The 23,100-nt window shown below is 53.0% G+C and overlaps 1 protein-coding gene across 3 annotated transcripts in view; it reads right to left on the reverse strand.

The window, feature by feature from the left end:
* Positions 1 to 23,100, reverse strand: part of CACNA1A (calcium voltage-gated channel subunit alpha1 A) — a 307,922-nt gene that overhangs the window by 21,781 nt on the left and 263,041 nt on the right. Inside the window, exons 32-39 of one of the 3 annotated variants that reach the window (XM_030935870.1) lie at positions 19,550 to 19,633; positions 15,706 to 15,711; positions 8,672 to 8,788; positions 8,275 to 8,340; positions 7,980 to 8,095; positions 5,240 to 5,390; positions 3,657 to 3,784; positions 1,022 to 1,118 (exon numbers count right to left, since the gene is read on the reverse strand). In XM_030935870.1, coding sequence (XP_030791730.1) covers positions 1,022 to 1,118; positions 3,657 to 3,784; positions 5,240 to 5,390; positions 7,980 to 8,095; positions 8,275 to 8,340; positions 8,672 to 8,788; positions 15,706 to 15,711; positions 19,550 to 19,633 — 765 coding nt within the window. Of the gene's footprint in view, positions 1 to 1,021; positions 1,119 to 2,275; positions 2,373 to 3,656; positions 3,785 to 5,239; positions 5,391 to 7,979; positions 8,096 to 8,274; positions 8,341 to 8,671; positions 8,789 to 15,705; positions 15,712 to 19,549; positions 19,634 to 23,100 lie in introns of all 3 variants that reach the window. The other 2 variants (XM_030935868.1, XM_030935869.1) reach the window with 2 other exon arrangements.

Raw genomic sequence — 23,100 nt, forward strand, 5'->3', positions numbered from 1 at the left:
TACAAATAGCACTGATGGATGGGGACACAGGGAAGATCAAGGTGGATGGGAGAATAGGATGATGGGGTAATATTTTTTGGGCGGGGAGAATCTTTAGGGGTCATCCCTAAACTTCTTGTGGATGAGTGGAGGGAACAGAGCATCTGTCCTTGGGCGCCAAGGGAGATTCCAGGACGGGGATCTGGAGGGGTGGCCCGGCCCAGCCGCTTGGCGGCAGGACGCTTGCTCTCTCAGCCAGCATGCACCACCCCCCGTCGGCCATGGTGCCTGCCCGCCCCAGGCCCCGCCAAGGCAGCGTGCATGGCCTGCATCAGTGTGCCACCGTCCAGGGGTCCAGCTGCGGCCGCCTGCCCACTCTGGAACAATGGAGAGGCATGTTGGGGTGTCTTGGGGGGGATTAGGGACAGGGGCTGGGGACAAAACTCCAGGGGAGGGAAGGGAGGGGAAGAGAGGTTCTTGGTGCTTCTTGGAAGGTCTCGAATCCCCCAAGGCCCTAGGTCAGAGATCAGCTTCAGGTATGCGTGGCAGGGGCGGGGACCTGGGGGCTCGAGGCACAAAAGATGGGACCGGGACTTCCCCTGCTTTTGGGGGCTAAAGCCCCTCTCTGCAAGGCGCCTGCCCCAGCCTGGGCATGGGGGCCGCTCTGGGTGGGCAAAAGTGGGAGGCGTGGGTTTTGACTTCCCGAAGAAGCGTGTTTGTTTCCAATTTGGTACCTGGGAGACCAGGTGCAAGGGGACCTGGGCGCTCCCCTCCCCCTCCCCCCAGCGTGTTGGCCATAATGGAGTCTCAAAACACGAAGACACTCATCAGAAAGGACGGACACAGTGTGCTGCTTAGAATCAAGGGATGATCATGATCAGTTTACTCGAGAAAAGAAAAAAAAGAATCAAAAACAAAAAAGAAGAGAAACGTTGGAAAAAGAGAGTCGGCCGGGTGTTTCTGGTCAGCACTAAAAAAAAAGAAGAAGAAGAAAAAAAAAAACCCAGTGCCCGGACGTCGGTGGTCGGCAAGGGTAGTCTACCTTGTAAGCCACTCTGGCCGGACACTTCTTCCCCAGACCCAGGGGCGGAGACATGTGTCTCAGCATCTGATACATGTCCAGGTAAGGCATGCGGCCCCTGGCAGCACCGAAAACGGAAAAAAAAAAAAAAAGGGGGGGGGAGGGAATGGGAACAGAGAACCAAAGGAAGAGGGGTGGGGAGGAACAGAAGAAAGAAAACAGAAATCCACACGAGCCGAAAAAATAGATAGAGAAAGATGCAGAGAATGATAAAATAGATATTTCAAATCAATGGAAAAGAGGAGGAAAAAAATGGAAGAAAAGGTCATTAAAAAAAGATTACTTCACTGCTCGGGAGCAGGGAGAGAGAGAGAAAAGAGAAAAGTCAGATTCAGCTTGGGCTCTGAGCTACAGTTCTGGAGGGATGCAGAGGGGAGTGGGGGATTCTCACTTTGGAAGACTTAGAGCCATGCTTTTGTTCATTGCCTTTTTTTTTTTTTTTCTTTAAAGAGACAGGGTCTCTCTCTGTCGCCTGGGTTGGAGTGCAGTGATGTGATCATAGTTCACTGCAGCCTCCACCTCCTGGGCTCAAGCAATCCTTCTGCCTCAGCCTCCCAAGTAGCTGGGACTACAGGCATGTGCCACAATGCCCGGCTAATTTTTTATAGAGAAGGGGGTTCTTGCTATGTTGCCCAGGCTGGTCTCAAACTCCTGGGCTCAAGCGATCCTCCAGCTTTGGCCTCCCAAAGTGCTGAGATTACAGGCATGAGCCACCGCGCCCGGCCGTCACTGTCATTTCTGAAGTTGGGTCACATTCTCTGGTTTGGCTGAGGCTGGTCTCTGAGGGGGCCTAGGTGGGGAGGAGGGGCCGGTGCCAGGGAGGGGAGGAGGGCTAGGGGCTTTGAGAGGTGAGGGGTGGAGGGGAAGAGAGTGGAGGTGATGGTTGGGGGAGAAATGCAAAGTTACAATCCCCCAGGGGATGTGTCTGATTTGGGGTGCCGTGGAGACCCCAGGATGGGCAGCTTCAGCTAAGAGCAAGCAAAGATGGCTGAAGGCTGAAGGGAAGGAGGAAATATGTTCCATGCTTTATCGAGTCTACATGACTGCATTCTGTTGGCTAAGAGAGTTTTCTAGTTTAATGCAAAAGAGAGAGATGGCTCTGTTTTTTAGAGATATATAGATATATATATATATATATATATGAAATATATATATTGAAGAACCCCAAGCCACACTCATTCCATGGATGCTAGCAGGTTTTAGTGGAAGTCAAACCTTGCAAGCAACCCTATGAGGACATTTCTTGCCTAAGCCGAGAGGGGGAGATATTACTCGCAATAAACTGTACATATCCTTATAATGAATCCGACCGCTGAAAGGAGAAGAAAGGGGGTTAGTGCAGGCAGTGGGTTCACACGGGCTCCCTGGGCACACGGCGAGGTCATGATGCCCGAGGCTGGGGTCTCCCTGGCTTGAAGGAGTGGGAGAGACTTGGGACAAGTGAAGGTCTCCAGTACATTCCCCGACACTGGGGAGACCCAGGGGTGGAGGATTTCAGTCGGGGTGTGCCAGGAGTTCTGGACTGCAGGGCACCTCCCCCGGGATTCTCTCTGCATCTGCCTCCTCCACAATCTACATGGGCTACAGGGGTTGGGGGGCTTGTGGAATAGAGGACTTGGGGACAGCATCCAACTGCTGTGACCTAAAATCAAAAGAAGAAGAGTTAGGAACCAGCCAAAGCCCAGCCCCAGACCCATGGCTCTCCACAGCCTCTCGGTCTCATGGAAGACTTGTTTGAGGCTATGGGAACAGCCCGCCTCCTGCCCACCTTCCTCGTGGGTGCCTCCTCTCTGGTGCCGAAGCCAGAGGAAGACGGGGCTTAGGCTGCTGAGGGCCCCCCAGTAATGCTTCTTTAGGCCCCAAGCCCAGGCTGAACTAAATCCTCAGTGGCTAGTGGGCTCCAGGTATTCGGATAAAGCCTGAGTGACCTTCAAGGCTTGGTGTTGGATGAGCACTCAAAACACATGCACAAGATGGAATCTATCCCCTGAAACCATTGCCCGTCAGTGGAGAGGGACCCCTCTGGTGTCTACCCAGTTGGGAGCACCCGCTCCCTCTGTGGCCACAAAGATTCAAGGGCCCCTGAGGCTCTGTGTCCTCCCCTGGCCTATATGTCCTCTCACTCCAAGGTTCACAGGTCCCAGTGGGAGCTGAGTTCTGCTACTCTGATGTTGCTGCTGATCCTGTCCGCCAAGGGTAAGCCAGCCCTCCTCCCCACACTCTCAAGAGAACTGAGGCTGGGACGCTGTTGGTTTTCTCCCTGGAGCCTGGCTAATGCGTCCTCACCATCTGGAGACTTCACAGTGAGAGACAGGAGAGACTCGTAGGAGGAGAGGGCTCTTCGGGACACCTCATGGTTGACGTCCTCCCTCATTTCCCAGAAAGTCCAGGGTCTGGGCAGGGTCGGCACCCTACACGTTTAATCTGGGGTAGGCAAGGGTGATGATTCTTATATCTTCTCTCCTGACTGAACCTGTGAGACTCTGCTAGGATCCCAGGAGCTCTGTGCTCCAGGGTCTGGGGCCTGACCTAGCCTGCGTTCCAGTTCCAGGGAGAGGCGAGTATTGTGGCTGGAGGATTCGGGATGAATTCTTACCAAGCTGCGGGGTCATACTCGGCCCAGACACGCACGTACTCATCCAGGTGGTGGGGACCCAGGATGGAGGAGTCTCGGGTGAGGTACTCGAAGTTGTCCATGATGACGGCGACAAAGAGATTCAGCATCTGTGGGAATCCCGGGGACCAAGAGAGAGTGGAGGCAGAGACCGAGGGAATGAAGGAGTGAGTGAGAAGGATACAGACAGACACATAGACCCAAAGACATGTACACAGAGACCCAGATGAAGAGAGGGATAGAGAGAAGATGGGGAAAGGAAATGAGACAGACAGAGATCAGGGGACAGAGAGGTGATGCTCACTCACACAAGGAGGTCCGGTGAGAGGGAGATCAAGTGGAGAGATGGGGGAGAGGAAGAGAGAGACACAGAGGGAGAGAGAGATACAAAAAGACAAAAACTGGCCAGGCGCAGTGGATCACACCTATAATCCCAGCACTTTGGGAGGCTGTGGTGGGCGGATCACTTAAGGTCAGGAGTTCGAGACCAGCCTGGCCAACATGGTGAAACCTTGCCTCTACTACAAATACAAAAATTAGCTGGGTGTGGTGGCATGTGCACCTGTAATCCCAACTACTTGGGAGGTTGAAACTGAAGAATCGCTTGAACCTGGGAGGTGGAGGCTGCAGTGAGCTGAGATCTTGCCACTGCACTTCAGCCTGGGCAACAGAGCGAGACTCCATTTCAAAGAAAAAAAAAAAAAAAAAAAAAAACAGAGACAAAGACCAAGAATGAGGGAAAGAGATAGACTCGGTGAGAAGGAGGGAGGCTTCTGAGATGGGGACTAACACCAAGAGAACCACCCTGATCCCAACTCCTCCCACATCTGCCCCCAACAAGGCCAAAGTGACATATTTCTTCCCCATCAATCTTTTTTTTTTTTTTGAGACAGGATCTCATTCTGTTGCCCCGGCTGGAGTGCAGTGGTATGATCATGGCTCACTGTAGCCTCAACCTCTAGAGCTCAAGTGATCCTCCCACTTCAGCCTCCTGAGTAGCTGGGATTGCAGGTGTGCAGCACCACATGTGCAGCTAATTCAATTTTTTTTTTTTTTTTAAGAGATGAGTTTCACACCACGCTGCCCAGGCTGGTCTTGCACTCCTGGGCTCAAGTGACCCTCCCACCTCGGCCTCCCAAAGTGTTGGGATTACAGGCGTCAGCCACTACACCCAGCTGAAATGTTTCAGTGGGTCTCAAATGGGGGAATTCTGTCCCCCACTCCCACTCTCACCCCTGGAGCATGTGGCAATGTCCGGAGACATTTTTGCTTGTCACAACAGGAGGAAGGGGTGGCGTGTGTTGCTAGCATCTGGTCGGGAGAGGACAGGTATGATGCTATACACTACACTGCATGGCATGGCCCCACCCCAAAGAATCAGCCACCCCCAAATGTCAACAGTGTTGAGTGTGAGATGCTCAGGGTCACCTGATCCCAGGCTGGTTCAGAGAAGCCTTGGAGTGAAAGAGCCTTCCACACAGCCACATTCTAGAGAGAGCCACTCCCCTGAAAGGAAGCCAGGCTTAGGGAGTCCAGCCAGCCCTTCACAGTGTCCACAGACTCACCAGAAATGAGCAGAGGAAGATGAAGGAAACGAAGTAAAAATAAGCGAATTCGTTGCCACACTCTCGAGACTGGATGCCAGAGTTCTTATCACACGGCTTCCCACTGAGGCAGGAAAGCATGATGTTGTGCCAGGCTTCCCCGGTGGCACTCCTGAGGACAGTGAAAAATCAGAGACTCAGGCACCCAGCCCTGACTGGGCACCAACGCCTCCCTGGGAGGTGGAGCACACACGTCAAGCACTTGGGCTCTGGAGCTGGCCAGGCAAGCCCCAGGTGGACCACCTCCTTTTACTGGGAGCTGAGGGATGCACATTCTTGGTTGTGCATTGAAGTCCACAGAGAGCTTTGAAAAAACATCAATGCCCGTGCCCCTTTCCAGCAGACTTGGATTCAATTGGTCTATGGTGGGATTTGAGGACACTGGTATGTTTTTTTTATTTTCTTTTCCTTCTCTCTCCCTCTCCCCCTCCTCCCATCCCCTGCCTGCCCCCCCTTTTTGACAGGGTCTTGCTCTGTTAGCCAGGCTGGAGTGCAGCGGCACAATCACTGCTCACTGCAACCTCAACTTCCCAGGCTCAGGTGATCCTCCCCCCTCAGCCTCTTGAGTAGCTGGGACTACAGACACATGCCACCACTCCTGGCTAATTTTTAAACTTTTTTTTTGTAGAGATGGGGTCTCACTGCGTTGCTCAGGCTGGTCACTGGTATGCTTTAAAAGCTCCCCTCTTGGCTGGGCATGGTGGCTCACACCTGTAATCCCAGCACTTTGGGAGGCCAAGGCGGGCGGATCACAAGGTCAGGAGATCGAGACCATCCTGGCTAACATGGTGAAAACCTCATCTCTATTAAAAATACAAAAAAATTTGCTGGGCGTGGTGGCGCTCTCCTGTAGTCTCAGCTACTTGGGAGGCTGAGGCTGGAGAAGCGCTTGAACCCGGGAGGCAGAGGTTGCAGTGAGCTGAGATTGCGCCACTGTGCTCCAGCCTGGGTGACAAAGGAGATTCCATCTCAAAAAAAAAAAAAAAAAAAAGCTCCCTTCAGGCTGGGCGCAGTGGCTCATGCCTGTAATCCCAGCACTTTGGGAGGCTGGGGTGGGCGGATCACCTGAGGTCAGGAGTTCGAGAACAGCCTGGCCAACATGGTGAAACCTCGTCTCTATTAAAAATACAAAAATTAGCCAGGCGTGGTGACGGGAACCTATAATCTCAGCTACTCAGAAGGCTGAGGCAGGAGAATCGCTTGAACCCGGAAGGCACAGGTTGCGCTGAGCTGAGATCACACCACTGCACTCTAGCCTGGGCAATAAGAGTGAAACTGTCTCAGAGAAAAACGAAAACAAAAAAAGCTCCCCTCCATCCAGGTGACGGTCACCTCATACTATATTCTCCCTAGATCACCCTGTTCTAGGTATGCTGGGCTCCTCACAGTCCACAAACATGCCAGCCACACTCCTGCCTCAGGGCCTTTACACAAGCAGTCCCCTCGGCTTGGACTGCCCTTCCCCATATACCCACTGGCTCCCTCCCTTGCCAATTTCTCTCAAATGTCACACTTTCAGAGAGGCATAACCTGCCAGCCCTCTATTCTTTCTCTGTTGTTAGATTAAAAACATTATTATTAATATTTTTTACTGTGGCAAAATATACACAGCATGAAGTTTATCAACTTAACCATTTTGAAATGTACAATTCAGTGGCATTAAGTAAACTCACATTATCATGCAACTATCACCACTATAACTTTTTTTAAAAATTAAAAAGATATATTTTTGTTTTTAGAGACACAGTCTTGCTCTGTTGCCCAGGTTGGAGTGCAGTGGAACAATCATAGCTTACTGTAGCCTGGAACTCCTGGGCTCAAGCAATCCTCCCGCCTCAGCCCCCCAAGTAGCTGGGACTACAGGTGTGTGCCACTATGCCCAGTTAATTAAAAAAATTTTTTTTTGTAGATACGGGGTCTCATTATGTTGCTCAGGCTGGTCTCAAACTCCTGGGCTAAAGCGATCCTCCCACCTTGACCTCTCAAAATGTTAGAACTGCAGGCATGAGTCACTGCACCCGGCCCTATTCCCCTTTATTCTTGAAATTTGTCTCTTCCCAGCATTCTCTATAATTTGTTTCCTGGTTATTCGTCTTCCCCATGGGGATGTTAGCTCCCAAAGTGCTTAAAATGTCTCTTTTCTCTATTTCCTGGTGATTCTCGTTTTTCAGCAGTGCCTGGCATGCCGTAGGTGCTCAATAAACCTCCACTGAACAAACGAAGGAACTTTGTGTGCAGCCAAGATGACGAACCAAATAATCAAGCCTCATGGTCTGTAAGCCTATTTTCTCATCGTCGGAGAGGGGTGCCAAGAATCCCTTCCTCACAGGGTAATCAGGAAGATTCAGAGATAATGCCTGGAAAATGACCTTCATGATTATATCCCAGGGCCCTCCGCTTCTGCCCTGCTAAGATTCCTGGGCCCCCAAACGCCTATTCCCAGCCTCACGGGAAAAGAAGGATAAAAGCACATCCGGCCACCCCTACACCAGAAAAGGAGGGCACGCCCCCTACCGGAAGAGGAGGAGGAGGGCAAGCCCCCTACCGGAAAAGAAGGGTGAGGGCACGCCCCTGCCAGAAGAGAAGGAGGAGGGCATGTCTTACATTGGAAGAGGAGGGCACATCCCCTATGGGAACAGAAGGATGAAGGACGCACCCCACCCCACGGGAACATAATTATCAGAGCAGGCCCCCTTCTTACCGGAAGAGAAGCATGAGGGCCTGGAAGAAGGTCCGGAAGTTATTGTGCTCAGTGATTTGGAACTCATCTTCATCACTGTCCTCGTCCTCCACATCGATGCCGATGTTACCAAACACCTGCGGAATTGGAGGGTGACGACCAGGGGCTGCCATTCCTCCAGTGGCTTCTGGGAAACCCAGCTCAACCTCCATGGCTGCTTCTGTGGACCAGGCTCCTCTGACCCACCCCTTTCTAAGGATGGCTGCCCTCCTTGGGCCTTGGGAGGCTCTGGGAACCTTAGGGGCGTGGCACTCACCTGCATCCCAATGATGGCATAGATGAAGAAGAGCATGGCGATCAGCAGACAGACATAAGGCAGGGCCTGGTGGGAAAAAAGGCAATGAAGTAGAGTGCTGGGGGTCCCTCAGCCACACTGTCTTCCTCCCTTGTCCCAGTGCTCTGCCCCACTGGGTTGGGTGGCCACATGCTGTGCCAGAGTCCTGCCAGGGCAGGTGGGCATCTCTGGAGGCTCTAGGATGAGGCCCTTACAGCTCTGAAGACACCAGGGGCAGGAAGTTAGACAAGAGCCCTGGAGATAACAGATTCTCTGCATGACTACATCACAGAGAAACTTCCAATCTGACGTCTACGTTCAGCCAGAGCAAGGGGGTCACCCCTGCAGCCCTGGGCCAGCAGTGGGGATGAGGACTCACCTTGAAGGACTGCACAAAAGTCCAGAGAAGAATGCGGATGGTGTAACCCTGACGGAGAAGTTTGATGAGCCGGGCAGCTCGGAAGAGGCGGAGAAAGCTCAGGTTGATGAAGTTATTCTGGGGAGATGGAGGAAAAGGGGTGACCATCCACCCACCCCAAAGGGCTCAGAGCTGTCACCACTCACAGAGGCCCCTACATGAAGCCAACCAACAGGAAAAAAGCAAGCCAGACCCCAAATAAGGAGGGAGAGAGAAAGCACTATTAATGCAATGATGCGGAGGAAAAACTCGAAAAAGGAATAATGTTGGGAGAGAGAGGGTGGGAGGGAGGAAAAGGCATCAACTCAAAAGCATAAGCCCTCCCTGCCAGCCCCACCCGCAACAGGGAAAAGGAACAAAAAAGGAAGGAGGAAAAAGGAACGGGGATGGGGAAGAAATAACAAAAGAACAAGAAAAAGAAAATATATCCGAATCATCCAATCAGGAAAAAAATCGAGATGGTTTTTGTTTCTCCCAACAACCAAATGCACTGAGACGAAAGGACACAAGCCGGTCAAGTTGCGGAATCTATCACACGTGTACGATGCACAAACACCAGGGCGGGGGTGGGGGTGGAGGTCGCCAGCACGCTCAGGCCTGGTGGACATGTGCGGGTTCCGAGGGCATGTTACGCTCCGGGCCAGAAATGCATCTGTCACGGGACTCACCGGGCACCCTGCCCTGCCCTGCCCTGCCGAGCTGCCCACCCGCTCCTGCCCGCCCTGACCTCACCCCACGGCCAAGAGGAGCAGCGGCTCGAGCCAATTGGGAGAAGCGGAAGAGCATCTTTTCTTACCCCCTTGGCGAGCGGGAATGGGGAGGACGGGAGGGAGCTGGGACTGTTCGGCTGCAGGGTGAGTCCTCGCTGCCCGCTGAGTCGGAGAAGATGCATTTGGGGCCCTTTTCCCCCCTCAGGGATGGCTTCTCAGCTTCTGGGGCTGGGTGGAGTAGCACGGGACCAGGCCTGCAGGAAGCAGGAAGCACTCAGCTCCCATGGGTGGGTGAGCTCAGAAATCAGCCCGGGCCCACCAAGGGGCGGGTGCTGGGGGCTGGGAGGTGGGGCCATCCCTGCCCCCAGGACCTCCCTGGGTGGCCACTGCCTCTGCTCAAAAACCCCCTGTCTAGTCACTGCCTCTGCCTCCTCCCACCCAAGCTAAAAGAACCAGGGGGCCAGAGAGTCGGGGAGTCGGGGAGGAGACCAGCTGGAGATGGTGAACATGGACTGCCAGTGTTAAGTGGCCATCGTGGGGCTTCAAGGGACCTTGGTGGGGTGGGGGTTGGAGTCTCAAAGTCACGAGTGGGTCAAATCTAGCTAGTAAAACTGTTTTGTTGGGCCTGAGCAGTGTTTTTTCATTTGTCCTTGTTTTTAATTAAAAATTATTGCCATTGTTTAAAAATCAAGAGATTTTGCCCACCAATCTGGCTTTCTGGCAACCCCAGGCCTGCTGCGATTGCTCCCTGAAAGCCGGCCACATTCTCTCCAGTTTTCTAAGGTCCGCAGGTTATAGAAATGGCACTTGCTTTCCTGGTTGACTGGTGTCTGTTTGGCCCCCAGAGGCATTTGAGTTTGAGACCCCAGCCTCAGGCAGACATGGAAACCCTCCTTCGCTGGCCAGTACCCAGCAGGGTGAAGGCAGGAGGAGCAGAGGGTCTCTCCACACTAAGGGAAGGGGCTTAATGAGACTTGTTCTATGGGATTTGTAGGATTTGCTACAGGCCACGTAGCAAGATTTAACTTGGTCTAACCTTCACCCCCCAAATGGCACAGGGTGACCATATAGTCACAGCCTCCCTTCTGGTTTCAAAAGTGTCCTAGTTTGGGTGACGAATTACATGGGCATCCTACTTGGTGGCTTCCAGAGGGCTTTCTGGCTGCCAGATCTGTGTCTTGTGCTAGCTTTGGCCTGGGAGCTGAGAGGCAAGGACTGGAGTTCAAGGAATTTCTGAGGCTGGCAAGAGGCCTCTGGGTTTGATGGCAATGTCTAGGATGCTCTCTGGGACACATCAGTGTGTCCTTAGGCCTCTAGGATGGAGAAGGGGGCGGGGGGATCCTACCCTGACCACACTGGGCTCAACTGCTGTGAGAATGTCTCCAGCGCCTCAAACAAGCCCCCAAACCCAGCTTGGCTAACAGAGTCACTCTCTGTGCCCTGCTGCCCTGACCCCCATCCCTGCCTGGCCACCCAGCTCCACCTGGGGATGGGGCCGATGGCTCAGGTATCCCCAGCCCCCTCCCTTTCAACCCCAGAGTACAAGCCATCCCTTTCATGGGGTGGATCATAACATGTGGACTCGGCCAGGCATGCGAAGGCAGGCGGACCCTGGAAGCAGCCTCAGGAGCGGGGTTTGGGGGAGAGCAGGGGAAGCTTGCAACCATGCAAAAAAGCCAGGGATCTGGCAGGGATATGCATGCAGAAAACATGCTCCCCTTCTTGGAGTCAAGTGGGGGAGGAGACACACACGAGGGAGGTAGGGGTAGAGACGGGAAGGGTTTGGGGCAGTGGGGGAAGGGTACTAGTCTGCCCTCACCCACCCTCCACCTCTTCCTGCATCTGTACCAAGTCTTTCTACTGCCCCCAGAACTTCTGACAAGTTCCCTCTTCCTGCCTTCCACATTTCAATCCACAGCCTGGGAAGTGCAGCCTCCTCTCCTCAACGCCTCCCCTGAACTTCCTGGCTAGAATGTGACGGGGGTGGGACACAGCCCCTGGAAGGCATGAGGACGGCTCTTTTCTTTTCCAGTGCTGTGCTCAGGTATCCCTCAAGTGCTCAGAAGGATATGGAGACCACCCACCTAAGGGCTCCAGAAAAGTCCTACTACTTGTAGACCTCAGCTCCAAGCTCCAGCCCCCACAACACCTGCCTGTCTGACTTATTTCAGGCTGTCCTAAAGGCACCTCAAACTTGCTATGCCCACACCTATTCTCTTCCCCCAACCTGGTCCTTTTCTGGCACTCGCTCACCTCTATATCCCAGTTTTTTTTTTTTCCCCTAAAGACAGAGTCTCACTCTGTTGCCCAGGCTAGAGTGCAGTGGTACGACCTCGGGTCACTGCAACCTCTGCCTCCCGGGTTTAAGTGAATTCTCCTGCCTCAGCCTCCTGAGGAGCTGGGATTACAGGTGCCTGCCACCATGCATGGCTAATTTTTGTATTTTTTAGTAGAGATGGGGTTTCACCATGTTGGTCAGGCTGGTCTCGAACTCCTGAACTCAGGTGATCCTCCTGCCTCGGCCTCCCAAAGTGCTGGGATTAGAGGCTTGAGTCACGACGCCCAGCCTGTCTCCCAGTTTTAAGCCAGACCCGACTGCTCCCAGGCACCTCATCCCCTCAGTTCAGTTCTGATCTTTCCCTGGGTCCTCTAGAGATCCATCTGAGAGGGACACCCTCCCGCTGTATTCTCTCCTCCACTGTCATCTCTTGCTGTGATTCCCAGTGCCCACCTCCAGCCCAGCCTCCTGTCAAGCTGTTCCCTGCCCTGCAACCAGGGTGAGCTTGTCTAGTCACACGACCAGTCACACCTCCCCTGCTTCCTATCCTCCCAGGCCTTTCCTGGTGCTTAGGAGAAAGCCCAAATTCCACAATATAGCCCCACCCTCCCCAGCCCCGGGTCCTGTCCTCTGCTGTCTTCGTCAGCTATCTCCAGGCCAGCCTTTCTTTGCTGTCTTTGCATCAGCCACACTGCCTCGCTTGCAGATCCTGACCCCCCACAGGCTCCATCCAGGCTGTCCTGGGCCTGGAATGCTCTGTGCATCTCTCTCTGCCTTGTTAATGCTGCTCATCCTTCAGCTCGCAGTGCAGGTATAATTTTAAATGGAGTCAAGGTGTTATTTGACCGATGCCTGCCTCCCCCACCTGACTGTATGTGGTGAGAGGGGACAGTAATGGTGTCTGCTTCTGCCCATAATTCCATCTGTGGCACCAATTAGGGGCTCATTAAATGTTTGGTGGGTAAGCGCATGTGTACTGCCAGCAGGAAAGGGATCCCAAGGCAAAGATGCCATTGGGGCGTCCCTCTGAGGGCCTCATTGGTGAGTGGGAGGGGGCAGAGGCAGTTGAGATTTAACAGAACGAGGGGTGTGCAAGGGGCTGAGAAGTGGGGGAGGGAGAGAGATGTGTGCAGTATGTACTGGAGTGGGGGTACAGGGTGGGCAGATGTAGCAGAGAGGGCCAGTGTGTGTGTGTGCATGCATGCATGACTGTGTGTGGGAGACACAGAGACAGGGACGGTGAATGAGAATTAGAGGCCAGGTGCAGTGGCTCACACCTGTAATCCCAACACTTTGGGAGGCTGAGGCCAGTGGATCACTTGAGGTCAGGAGTTCGAGACCAGCCTGGCCAACATGGTGAAACCCTATCTCTACTAAAAATACAAAAAGTGGCCTGAGTGCCTGTAATCTCAGGTACTCAGGAGGTGAAGGCATGATAATCGCTTGAAACTGGGAGGTGGAGGTTGCAGTTAGCTGAGATCATGCCACTGCATACCAGCCTGGGTGACAGAGTGAGACTCTGCCTAAAAAACAAAAAAAAAAAAGGAGTGAGAGGGAGAGAATTAGAGAATGAGCGAGAAAAAGAAGAGGTCATGACTACGTGCGGTGTCTGTACATGCAGTGACTGTGTGTGCATAGTGACTGTGTGTTCAGTGTGTGGTTCAGAGTGCATAGACTGTGTGTGCAATGTATGGATACATAGTGACTGTGTGTGCATAGACTGCACAGTGACTGTGTGTGCAGTGACTGTGTGTGTGCACAGTGACTGTGTGCATAGTGACTGTATGCATAGTGACTGTGTGTGTGCATAGTGACTGTGCCTGCAGTGACTGTGTGCATAGCGACTGTGTGTTCAGTGTGTGGGTGCATAGACTGTGTGTGCAGTGTGACTGCAGTGACTGTGTGTGCAGTGACTGTGTGTGCATATTGACTGTGTGTGCAGTGACTGTGTGTGTATAGTGACAGTGCAGTGTGTGTGCACAGTGACTGTGCCTGCAGTGACTGTGCAGTGACTGTGTGTGCATAGTGATTGTGTGCAGTGACTGCATAGTGACTGTGCGCACAGTGACTGTGTGCATAGTGACTGTGTGTGTGCAGTGTCTGTGTGCAGTATCTGTGCCTGCACAGTGACTGTGCATAGTAACTGTGTGTGCAGTGACTGTGTGCAGTGACTGTGTGTGTGGTGTCTGTGTGCAGTGACTGTGCAGTGACGAGTGCATAGTGACTGTGTGCGCAGTGACTGTGTGTGCATAGTGACTGTATGTGGTGTGTGCATAGTGACTGTGTGTGCAGTGTCTGTGTGTGACTGTGTGTGCAGTGACTGCGCACAGAGACTGTGTGTGCACATAGTGACTGCACAGTGACTGTGTGCAGAGTGTGCACAGTGACTGTGTGTGCAGTGACTGTTCAGTGACTGTGTGTGCAGTGTCTGTGTGCAGTGATTGTGCGCCCAGTGACTGTGTATGCATAGTGACTGTGTTCGCAGTGACATGTGCACAGTGACTGTGTGTGCAGTGTCTGTGTGCAGTGATTGTGTGCAGTGTCTGTGTGAAGTGACTGTGTGCAGTTCTGTGTGCAGTGACTGTGAGTGTGCAGTGACTGTGTGCAGTGTGTGTATAGTGACTGTTTGCAGTGACTATGTGTATGTGTGTCTGTGTGGTGACTGTGTGCAGTGACTGTGTACGCAGTGACTGTGTGTGCATAGTGACTTTGTGTGCAGTGACTGTGTGCAGTGACTGTGTGTGTGCACAGTGACTGTGTGTGCAGTGTCTGTGTGTGCAGTGTGTACAGTGACTGTGTGTGTGCAGTGATTGTGTGCAGTGTATGTGTGCAGTGTCTGTGTGTGTACAGTGACTGTGTGTGTAGTGATTGTGTGCCCAGTGACTGTGTGCGCAGTGTCTGTGTGCATAGTGACTGTGTGTGCAGTGACTGTGTGCACAGTGACTGTGCAGTGTCTGTGTGCAGTGATTGTGCGCAGTGTCTGTGTGCATAGTGACTGTGTGTGCAGTGACTGTGTGCACAGTGACTGTGCAGTGTCTGTGTGCAGTGATTGTGTGCAGTGTCTGTGTGCAGTGACTGTGTGTGCAGTGTCTGTGTGCAGTGACTGTGTGTGTGCAGTGTCTGTGTGCAGTGACTGTGTGTGTGCAGTGACTGTGTGCACAGTGTGTGTGCATAGTGACTGTGCAGTGTCTGTGTGCGGTGACTGTGTGCAGTGACTGTACACAGTGACTGTGTGTGCAGTGTCTGTGTGTGCAGTGTCTGTGTGCAGTGACTGTGTGTGTGCAGTGTCTGTGTGCAGTGACTGTGTGTGTGCAGTGACTGTGTGACTGTGTGTGCACGTGCAGTTCAAGGCTCCAGGAGAGGGTCTCAGTGGGCCGGCCCCACATGAAGCTACCAGATCCGAGTCCGGCACTTCTGAGATCCTCTGCCTGAGAATCTTTGCCGGCACACTGCCTGGCCTTCACGTCTCCTTTATTAGCCTTGGAGAGTCAAGCCTCTGCTGGTCAAGGCCAAAGATCTTGTGGGCTTGAGATGGAGGTTTGGGGACAGCAGGATGGAGAGAGCTGGAGGGGCAAGGAGACAGTTGGCAGCTTTCCTGGGGCCTGGAGTCCATGGAGCTGAACGGGGGACAGGAGAGGTGAGAGGCGGCTGGGAGTGGATTTGCCTCCATTGTCTCTGAGTGTACGGGATGTGTGTGCCGGATGGGGCGAGAGACAGAGGTGCTGCGCTGGGAAAACCCATCCCTTTCTCTGCAAAAGATGCAAAACACCCCAAACAGAAAACCTCCATTCAGAACCTGATAAAAAACAGCCAGAGTCTGCAGGAAGTGGGAGGCACAGGGGCTGGGGGCGGGAGGACAGACAGACAGACAGAGGGGAGCAGAGGGGTGGGGAGAGCGTCAGGCATCCCACGTTGGAGAGGCAGGGTGTGGCATGCAATGCCGATGCGAGGAGATGCGTTCACAGTTAATGTAAGGCATTTAGACTTCAGAAAGAAGTAAGACCAACCGGATTCTAGATGCAGATGTTGAAGATGAGGGGGAGCGGGCGGGCGGGGGCAGTTGGGGAGGCGTGTTCAGCATTTTTTAGGTTGATTTGTAACCAGTGCCAAAAAACCAATGGGTTTCGGTTCCCGGGCGGGGAGTGGGGGTGGTGGTGGCGGTGGGTTGGGAGATAAGTCATTGGTGTATGAACACACAGACCATGTCATGGATGAACAAATGAATTTCATAGTGCATTTTGATTGGATGAGTTTTTCAGACGGCGTTGCGCCAATATACAGTTTTAAGAGCAGGCATGAAAAGAGACAAGACAAGAAACACAGTCATTATCCATTGCACACAGGGCAAACCCACGTCACCCCAGCCACTTGGGGGCGGCAGCTGAGGCAGCACTGGTTAGTACTGCTGCATGCCCTCTGCCCCCTAAACCCCAGGGACCTGCCCTCCCAAGAATCTGGCACTTCCTGTCTCAGCCTGGCCAAGCCCTGGCCTCAGAATTAGTGGGCTTACCTGGGAGGCAGAAAGGGGCAACTGAGACCTCCTTGCCCGCCAGGACATGCCTCTCCCTACTCCAGGTTGGGACTTAATTGTCCTAGAAGCACCCAAACACCCACCCACCATCTTTCCCTCAAATTGATTATAATTCAGGGCTGGCTAACACAACTACACACCCATTCACAATAACAACAACAATAGCAGTAATAATGACAACCACCATTCTCAAACTCCTGGTTTCCTGGCAGGTTCTGTGCCAAGCACTTCACGTTGATTTATTTCTTTCTCTTTTTTCTTTTCTTTTCTTTTCTTTCTTTCTTTTTCTTTTCTTTTCCTTCCTTCCTTCCTCTCTTTCTTTCTCCTTCCTTCCTTCCTTCCTTCCTTCCTTCCTTCCTTCCTTCCTTCCTTCCTTCCTTCCTTTCTTTCTTCTTTCTTTTCTCTCTCTCTCTCTTTCTCTTTCTTCTTTTTTTTTTGAGACAGAGTTTCACTCTGTTGCTCAGGCTGGAGTGCAGTGGCACAATGTTGGCTCACTGCAACCTCTTGCCTCCTGAGAATCAAGTGATTCTCCTGCCTCACTCCTCCTGAGTAGCTGGGATTACAGGCACCTGCCACCACGCCCGGCTAATTTTTGTATTTTTAGTAGAGACAGGGTTTCACCATGTTGGCCAGGCTGGTCTTGAACTCCTGACCTCAAGTGATCCACCCGCTTTGGCCTCCCAAAGTGCTGAGATTACAGGCGTGAGCCACCGCACCTGGCCCATTGATGCTCTTACTTGTAAAAACTTCCTATCTCCCTCCCTAGAATGTCAGCTCTGTGGGAGCAGACATTCTGTATTCTTGGTCTGTTTTGTTTGGCACCCTTCCTTCTTGCTCTGTCTCCAGCACCTATAATCACACCTGGCACACAGTAGGTGCTCAATGAATGTCTTTTGAGTGCATTCATCAATGTGAGTCTTGCAAGTGTCTGAGGCTGGTTGCAATAGTTAGCCACTCTACATGAGAAGAGATAGCACAAGTTGTCCAAGATCAAACAGCTGGTAGGGAGGGCTGGGAGCTGTTTGGCTACTGCAATAGTCCTTATGTCCATGAACACCTCATGCCCCATCTTCCTGCCAGCCAGGAGAACAGGCCGTTGGAACCTATCCCTACAGCTGTCTTACTGTAGTGAGAGTGAAGGTTTACTGAAGTGGTGATTGAAGGTTTCAGCTAACTTCCTCCACCCCAACTGCCCTTCTGGGGAGCGGGACCATCCCTCCAACCTCTTGACCCAAAGGGACATTGGTTCAAGGCTGTCTTGTGTGTAGCTGGGTGGCAAGATATTTTGACTGCCAGCTGGAGCTCCAGCCCTCTCTAGAAACTCAGGACAATGGCCAGGTGGGGGCGCCCCAGTGGAGAGAGATCCCAGGTGGGCAAGAACCCTCTAGAGGAAGGTTTCAGAGAGAGAGTGAGGGGAAGGGGAAAATTCTGGCTCACTGGAGCTGAAGGCAAATAAGCGTGTATCACTTGGGTGCAGGTGCCGTGGGACACATCAAAGAATGGCCCCCTCTTTTGTTTAGTTCCCCAGCCCCTCTTGGCCTTCTAGGAGGGAAGAGCAGGCTAACGGATCCTTTTCTGTAGGGTGATCTGACTGGGACACCTCAGGAGCTGTCAGTGTACTCTCAGGAGTCACCCAGGCCTGGCTTTGTGACTTTGGGAGTGTCTCTCACTTCCCCAGGCATTGAAGATCAGTTTTCTTTCTTTTTATTTTTTTGAGACGGAGTTTCGCTCTTGTCACCCAGGCTGGAGTGCCATGGTGTGATCTCGGCTCACTGCAACCTCCGCCTTCCGGGTTCAAGCGATTCTCCTGCCTCAGCCTCCCGAGTAGCTGGGATTACAGGCATGTGCCACCACGCCTGGCTCATTTTTTTGTATTATCAGTAGAGACAGGGTTTCACCATGTTGGCCAGGCTGGTCTTGAACTCCTGGCCTCAGGCGATCCACCGGCTTCGGCCTCCCAAAGTGCTGGGATCACAGGCGTGAGCCACCGTGCCTGGCTGAGGGTCAGTTTTCCCATCTGTGAAATGGGGCAATACCCTCTTTCTCAGGCCTGACCACACTCAGTTCTATTCTCCTGACTTCTCTGCCTGCTCTGAGCATCATATTCAGCTTCCTTCTGGTTTACCTTGGCCAATGGGAGGCTCTGGCAGGAGATAAGGGACGAGGGGAGAGAAAGGTTGGGGTGTTTCTCTTATTGCACTCCACCTGCTTTGGCCCTGGTCTCTGTCCCTCCACATTGACAGGACAGGTCCCATTTGGTGGCATCTCCTGGCCTCCTGCTCAGGTTCCCTCCCCACTTCAGCACCTGGGCAGGTAATGGCTCCCTACGGTAGCTAGTCACTGGGCACCTTGCCACCCTTGTGGGTCCCCTTCCCTTCCCTTCCACCAGTGATCTCTGCATCTGGGTGCCTTCAGCTGAACCCTCCGAGGGAATTCTCTTACAAGCTGAGACCGAGACCTCTACCCTGAGCCAATCCACGTAAACCACTTAGCACAGTTCCCTGGCACACAGCAAGGCTGCGATTCTTGTGAGCTATTGTTATTTTTATTGTTATTAAGATGACATTGATATCACCCTTAACCCTTGGCTTTGATGCCCTTTGACCACTGCTTCCCCCTGCAAGGATCTTCTACCCTCCCCTCAATCTCCTGAGGGACCTCAAGCCTGGGCTCACTGGCAGATGGCCAAGGAGAGGGTCTGGGACAGGAACTCTAGGGGCCCTGAGTCTTCCAGAAAAGGAGAAGGGCAATGTGTCCTGTGGGGCCACTACGGAGAGGTCCAGAGACCCCCATGTTGAGAGTCTCCCAGGCCTGGGGCTAGAGGAGGGAAGACACCCTGGGGACCCCACTATGGCCCTGGGAGTCGTGTTCCCACTCTGGCCTGAGGGCTGTGGCTCTCTCCTGCCCATGAACCAGGAGCGGGTTGGTTTAAACAAAATTGACTTGAAACTCATTCTTGCTGGGCTCCTGACATGGGGTGGTGTTTGGGAGCCGGCTCCGCTTTAGGAGCTTTTAAGTGTCTCAGTTCCCTCAACGTACGCATCTGCATTATTCATTCCTAGGCCAGACTGCAGGGAGGCCCACCCCTCAGTGCTGGACCTACAGCCAGGCTTTGGTCGCCCCCATCTCCCCACGATGCCCTCTTGAGGGGCTGCCCTTGTCCCCAGGGGCCCCAGTTCTCCCTCTCTGGTCATGGCCAAGTGCTGGCTCAAGCAGCTGTGGCTATTGGGACCCACTGCTTCTGGAAATGCTCCCCCGCCCCCCGCCACCTGCTTTGTCCAGCCCAGAGTCACCCAGAGAGAAGCTGGTGGGAGACTTACCCCAAACTCAGTCACGAGGATATCGGTGATGCTGCCCAGAACAGTCACAAAGTCGAAGATGTTCCAGGCATCGCGGAAATAATTCTAGAATGGGGACCCACAAGACAGAGATGCCAACAGAGGGCTTGGTTCCCGGCCCCCCTAGGCTGGCTGGGGGCATGTTAGAGGCACAGCTGCCAATCAGCGGAGTGCCTGGGACAGTTGTGGTTGTTCAAAGGGCTGCGGTAAAGGCTGTTCAACATCATCTGCGCTGAGTCTACCTCCCTGGGAACCCCTGGGGGCCTTCCCATGATTGGCCTGGCCCCACAGGGGGCCTCCAGTCCCTGCTTCAGCTCCATGGGGCTGGGGCTGCTCTTCAGAGCTGTGGCTTATCTCTCCAGCATTTTTGAGGGCTCCTGAGACCCCAGGGGCTTTATAAATGACATCATTGAGATCCTCATGAAGATCCTGGAGGGAATGGTTATCACCCATTTTCTTTCTTTCTTTTTCTTTTTTGAGATGGAGTCTCACTCTGTCACCCAGGCTGGAGTGCAGTGGCGCGATCTTGGCTCACTGTAACCTCTGCCTCCTGGGTTCAAGCAATTCTCCTGCCTCAGCCTCCCAAGTAGCTGGGACCACAGGTGCATGCCACCACACCCAGCTAATTTTTGTATTTTCAGTAGAGACGGGGTTTCATCATGTTAGTCAGGCTGGTCTCGAACTCCTGACCTCAAGTGATCTGCCCACCTCGGCCTTCCAAAGTGTTGGGATTACAGACGTGAGCCACCGCTCCCAGCTATACCCATTTTCTAGGAGGTGACCAAGCCACTCATCTGCCTGAGGCTAGCAGCACAGAGATGTAAAGCCAGGATTTGAACCCAGGCCTCAGAGAGCCCATAGTCTGTTCAGGACCCCACTAGGTTGGCAGCATACTTGAGAAGAAAGGAGACTGGGTTCAAATCCCAACTCTGCAACCAGAGCTGTGTGGCTATGGGCAAGTGGCTTAACCTCTCTGGGTCTCCATTTCCTGATCTGGAGGAGGATAGTAACAGGGTACAGAACAGGAACTGGACAGGGGGCTTTGGGGCCTTTCAGGCACATGCACTTCCTGGCCCCCTTGTGTTTAGACAGGGCCATGTGTGTCTAGGTGCAGCGATGTGCTGTGAGTGGAAGCAGTGTGGTCACTTTCTGGTCAGCATTGGCCTCTCTAGCCTCTCAGCCCTGGGCTTGGTGACCAGTAACATTTCGAATGGCAGCTACTCTGTGAGGCTGGGTCCCTGAGTAACTATGAGGCAAAAAGCTTCCCTGCTGAGTGTAAAAAAACCTTCCCATCAATTTAAGTCACTGAGATGTGGGGGCTGTTTGTTACTACAGCTTCACTTGATCTATCCTGACTGCTACATTCCTGGGCTGGGTGCTGGCTCAAGGGGAAACACAAGCATAGCCTTTCTGTTGCTAAAATATGGAAATACTCCACATTATTTGGAAAACAGTCACAGCCTCAAGTCCCACAAGGTCTCCTCCTATCTCTGACTCCCCTCAACCGGGTACTGACATGGTGATGGATGGCATCCTAGTCTGGACCCAAGAGTCTGGGTCAAAGAGATGGCCCTCCCCTTTGGGGTCAGTGGGACTCAAAACACAAAACACAGGGCCTTCTCAGCATCTTCGCAGAAGCAGAGGCCAGGTCAGGGGTTGCGGTGGTCAGTGTGACCCTGAAGTAGCCCCTCTACCTCACAGAGAAGGAGCCTGACTTCAGAGCTGTGCTTCCCTCCTAGTTGAAGTGCCTGGGGCCTCTGCGCCCTTCTCTGGGAGGCAGCGGTAACACAGCAATCAGACAATGAATGTGGGTCGCCGAGCATGGAATATACAGTAGGTGCTCAACAGATGGGATATTGCTGTTTCGCAACTGCCTATAAAAGGAATTCAGGGGGCTGGGCGCGGTGGCTCACACCTGTAATCTCAGAACTCTGGGAGGCTGAGGCAGGTGGATCACGAGGTCAGGAGATCAATACCATCCTGGCTAACACAGTGAAACCCCATCTCTACTAAAAATACAAAAAAAAAAAAAAAAAAAAAAAAAAAAAAAAAAAAAATTAGCCAGGCGTGGTGGCAGGCACCTGTAGTCCCAGCTACTCGGGAGGCTGAAGCGGGAGAATGGTGTGCACCTGGGAGGCAGAGCTTGCAGTGAGCAGAGATTGCACTACTGCACTCCAGCCTGGGCCACGGTGCGAGACTCCGTAAAAAAAAAAAAAAAGGGGCCAGGCGCGGTGGCTCAAGCCTGTAATCCCAGCACTTTGGGAGGCCGAGACGGGCGGATCACGAGGTCAGGAAATCGAGACCATCCTGGTTAACACGGTGAAACCCCGTCTCTACTAAAAAATACAAAAAACTAGCCGGGCGAGGTGGCGGGCACCTGTAGTCCCAGCTACTCGGGAGGCTGAGGCAGGAGAATGGCATAAACCCGGGAGGCAGAGCTTGCAGTGAGCTGAGATCCGGCCACTGCACTCCAGCCTGGGCGACAGAGCGAGACTCCGTCTCAAAAAAAAAAAAAACAAAAAAAAAACAAAACAAAAACAAACAAACAAAAAAGGAATTCAGGTCCTACTGACACTTTTGGCATTTTGGTAGATGTTGTTGGGGCCCTGCCCATATCTCATCTGCACACCTACAGTACATTACTTGGCCCAGGGTCTCTCTCTGGCTGCACATGTGTTAGGGAATTAATAGCTCCCCTGGGAATGGCCTTTGATTATGTCTGATGGGCACTGGAGGATAAACACCCCAACTCCCTCCTGGTGAGGTGGGATGACTCTGTGCTATGTGCTCTCTGCTGCCTCCTGGAGGTCCCCACTGAAACTGAGCCCCATTTGTCCACAGCAGGAACTGGCTTAATAATACACTCTTTCCTGGTTGCCTTTCTGTCCCTGTGTCTCTTCCCCTGTCCCTTACTGCCTTGCATCCCAGATAAATTCCTTGCACTCAATCCTTATCTCAGGCTCTGCTTCTGTGGGAGTCCAAAGACAACTTTATAGGCGTTTGGTCACAGACCTCAACTCCTAGGCTAGAGAGCTCCCCTCTAACTCCCAAATGTTACACGGGGAACTTGTGGCTTCATTTAAAACTGAAAGGGGAGACCAGACATGGTGGCTCATGCCTATAATTCCAGCACTTTGGAAGGCCAAGGAGGGACAACTGCTTGAGGCTATGAGTTCAAGACCAGCCTGGGCAACAGAGTGAGACCCCCATCTCAGAAACAAAAACAAAAACAAAAACAAAAACACCAGAAAGCAGAGGGGAAGCTCAGTGCTGGCTCTTGCAGGATTGGCAGGGTGAGGGAGATGCAGCTCCAGGCCCCAGTGGAAGAATCACTTCACCAGCAGAAGACCAACTCAGAATGAAATAACTGCAGGCTGGGTGCTCACGCCTGTAATCCAACTGGAATATGAGGGTGGGAAAGCCCCAGGGCAGGTCCCTGAAAAGTAGGGGCTAGGCCGGGCCTGGTGGCTCACACCTGTAATCCCAGCACTTTGGGAGGCTGAGGCGGGCAGATCACCCGAGGTCAGGAGTTG

Source organism: Rhinopithecus roxellana, chromosome 8, assembly GCF_007565055.1.
Source record: "Rhinopithecus roxellana isolate Shanxi Qingling chromosome 8, ASM756505v1, whole genome shotgun sequence".
NCBI classification, from domain to species: domain Eukaryota; kingdom Metazoa; phylum Chordata; class Mammalia; order Primates; family Cercopithecidae; genus Rhinopithecus; species Rhinopithecus roxellana.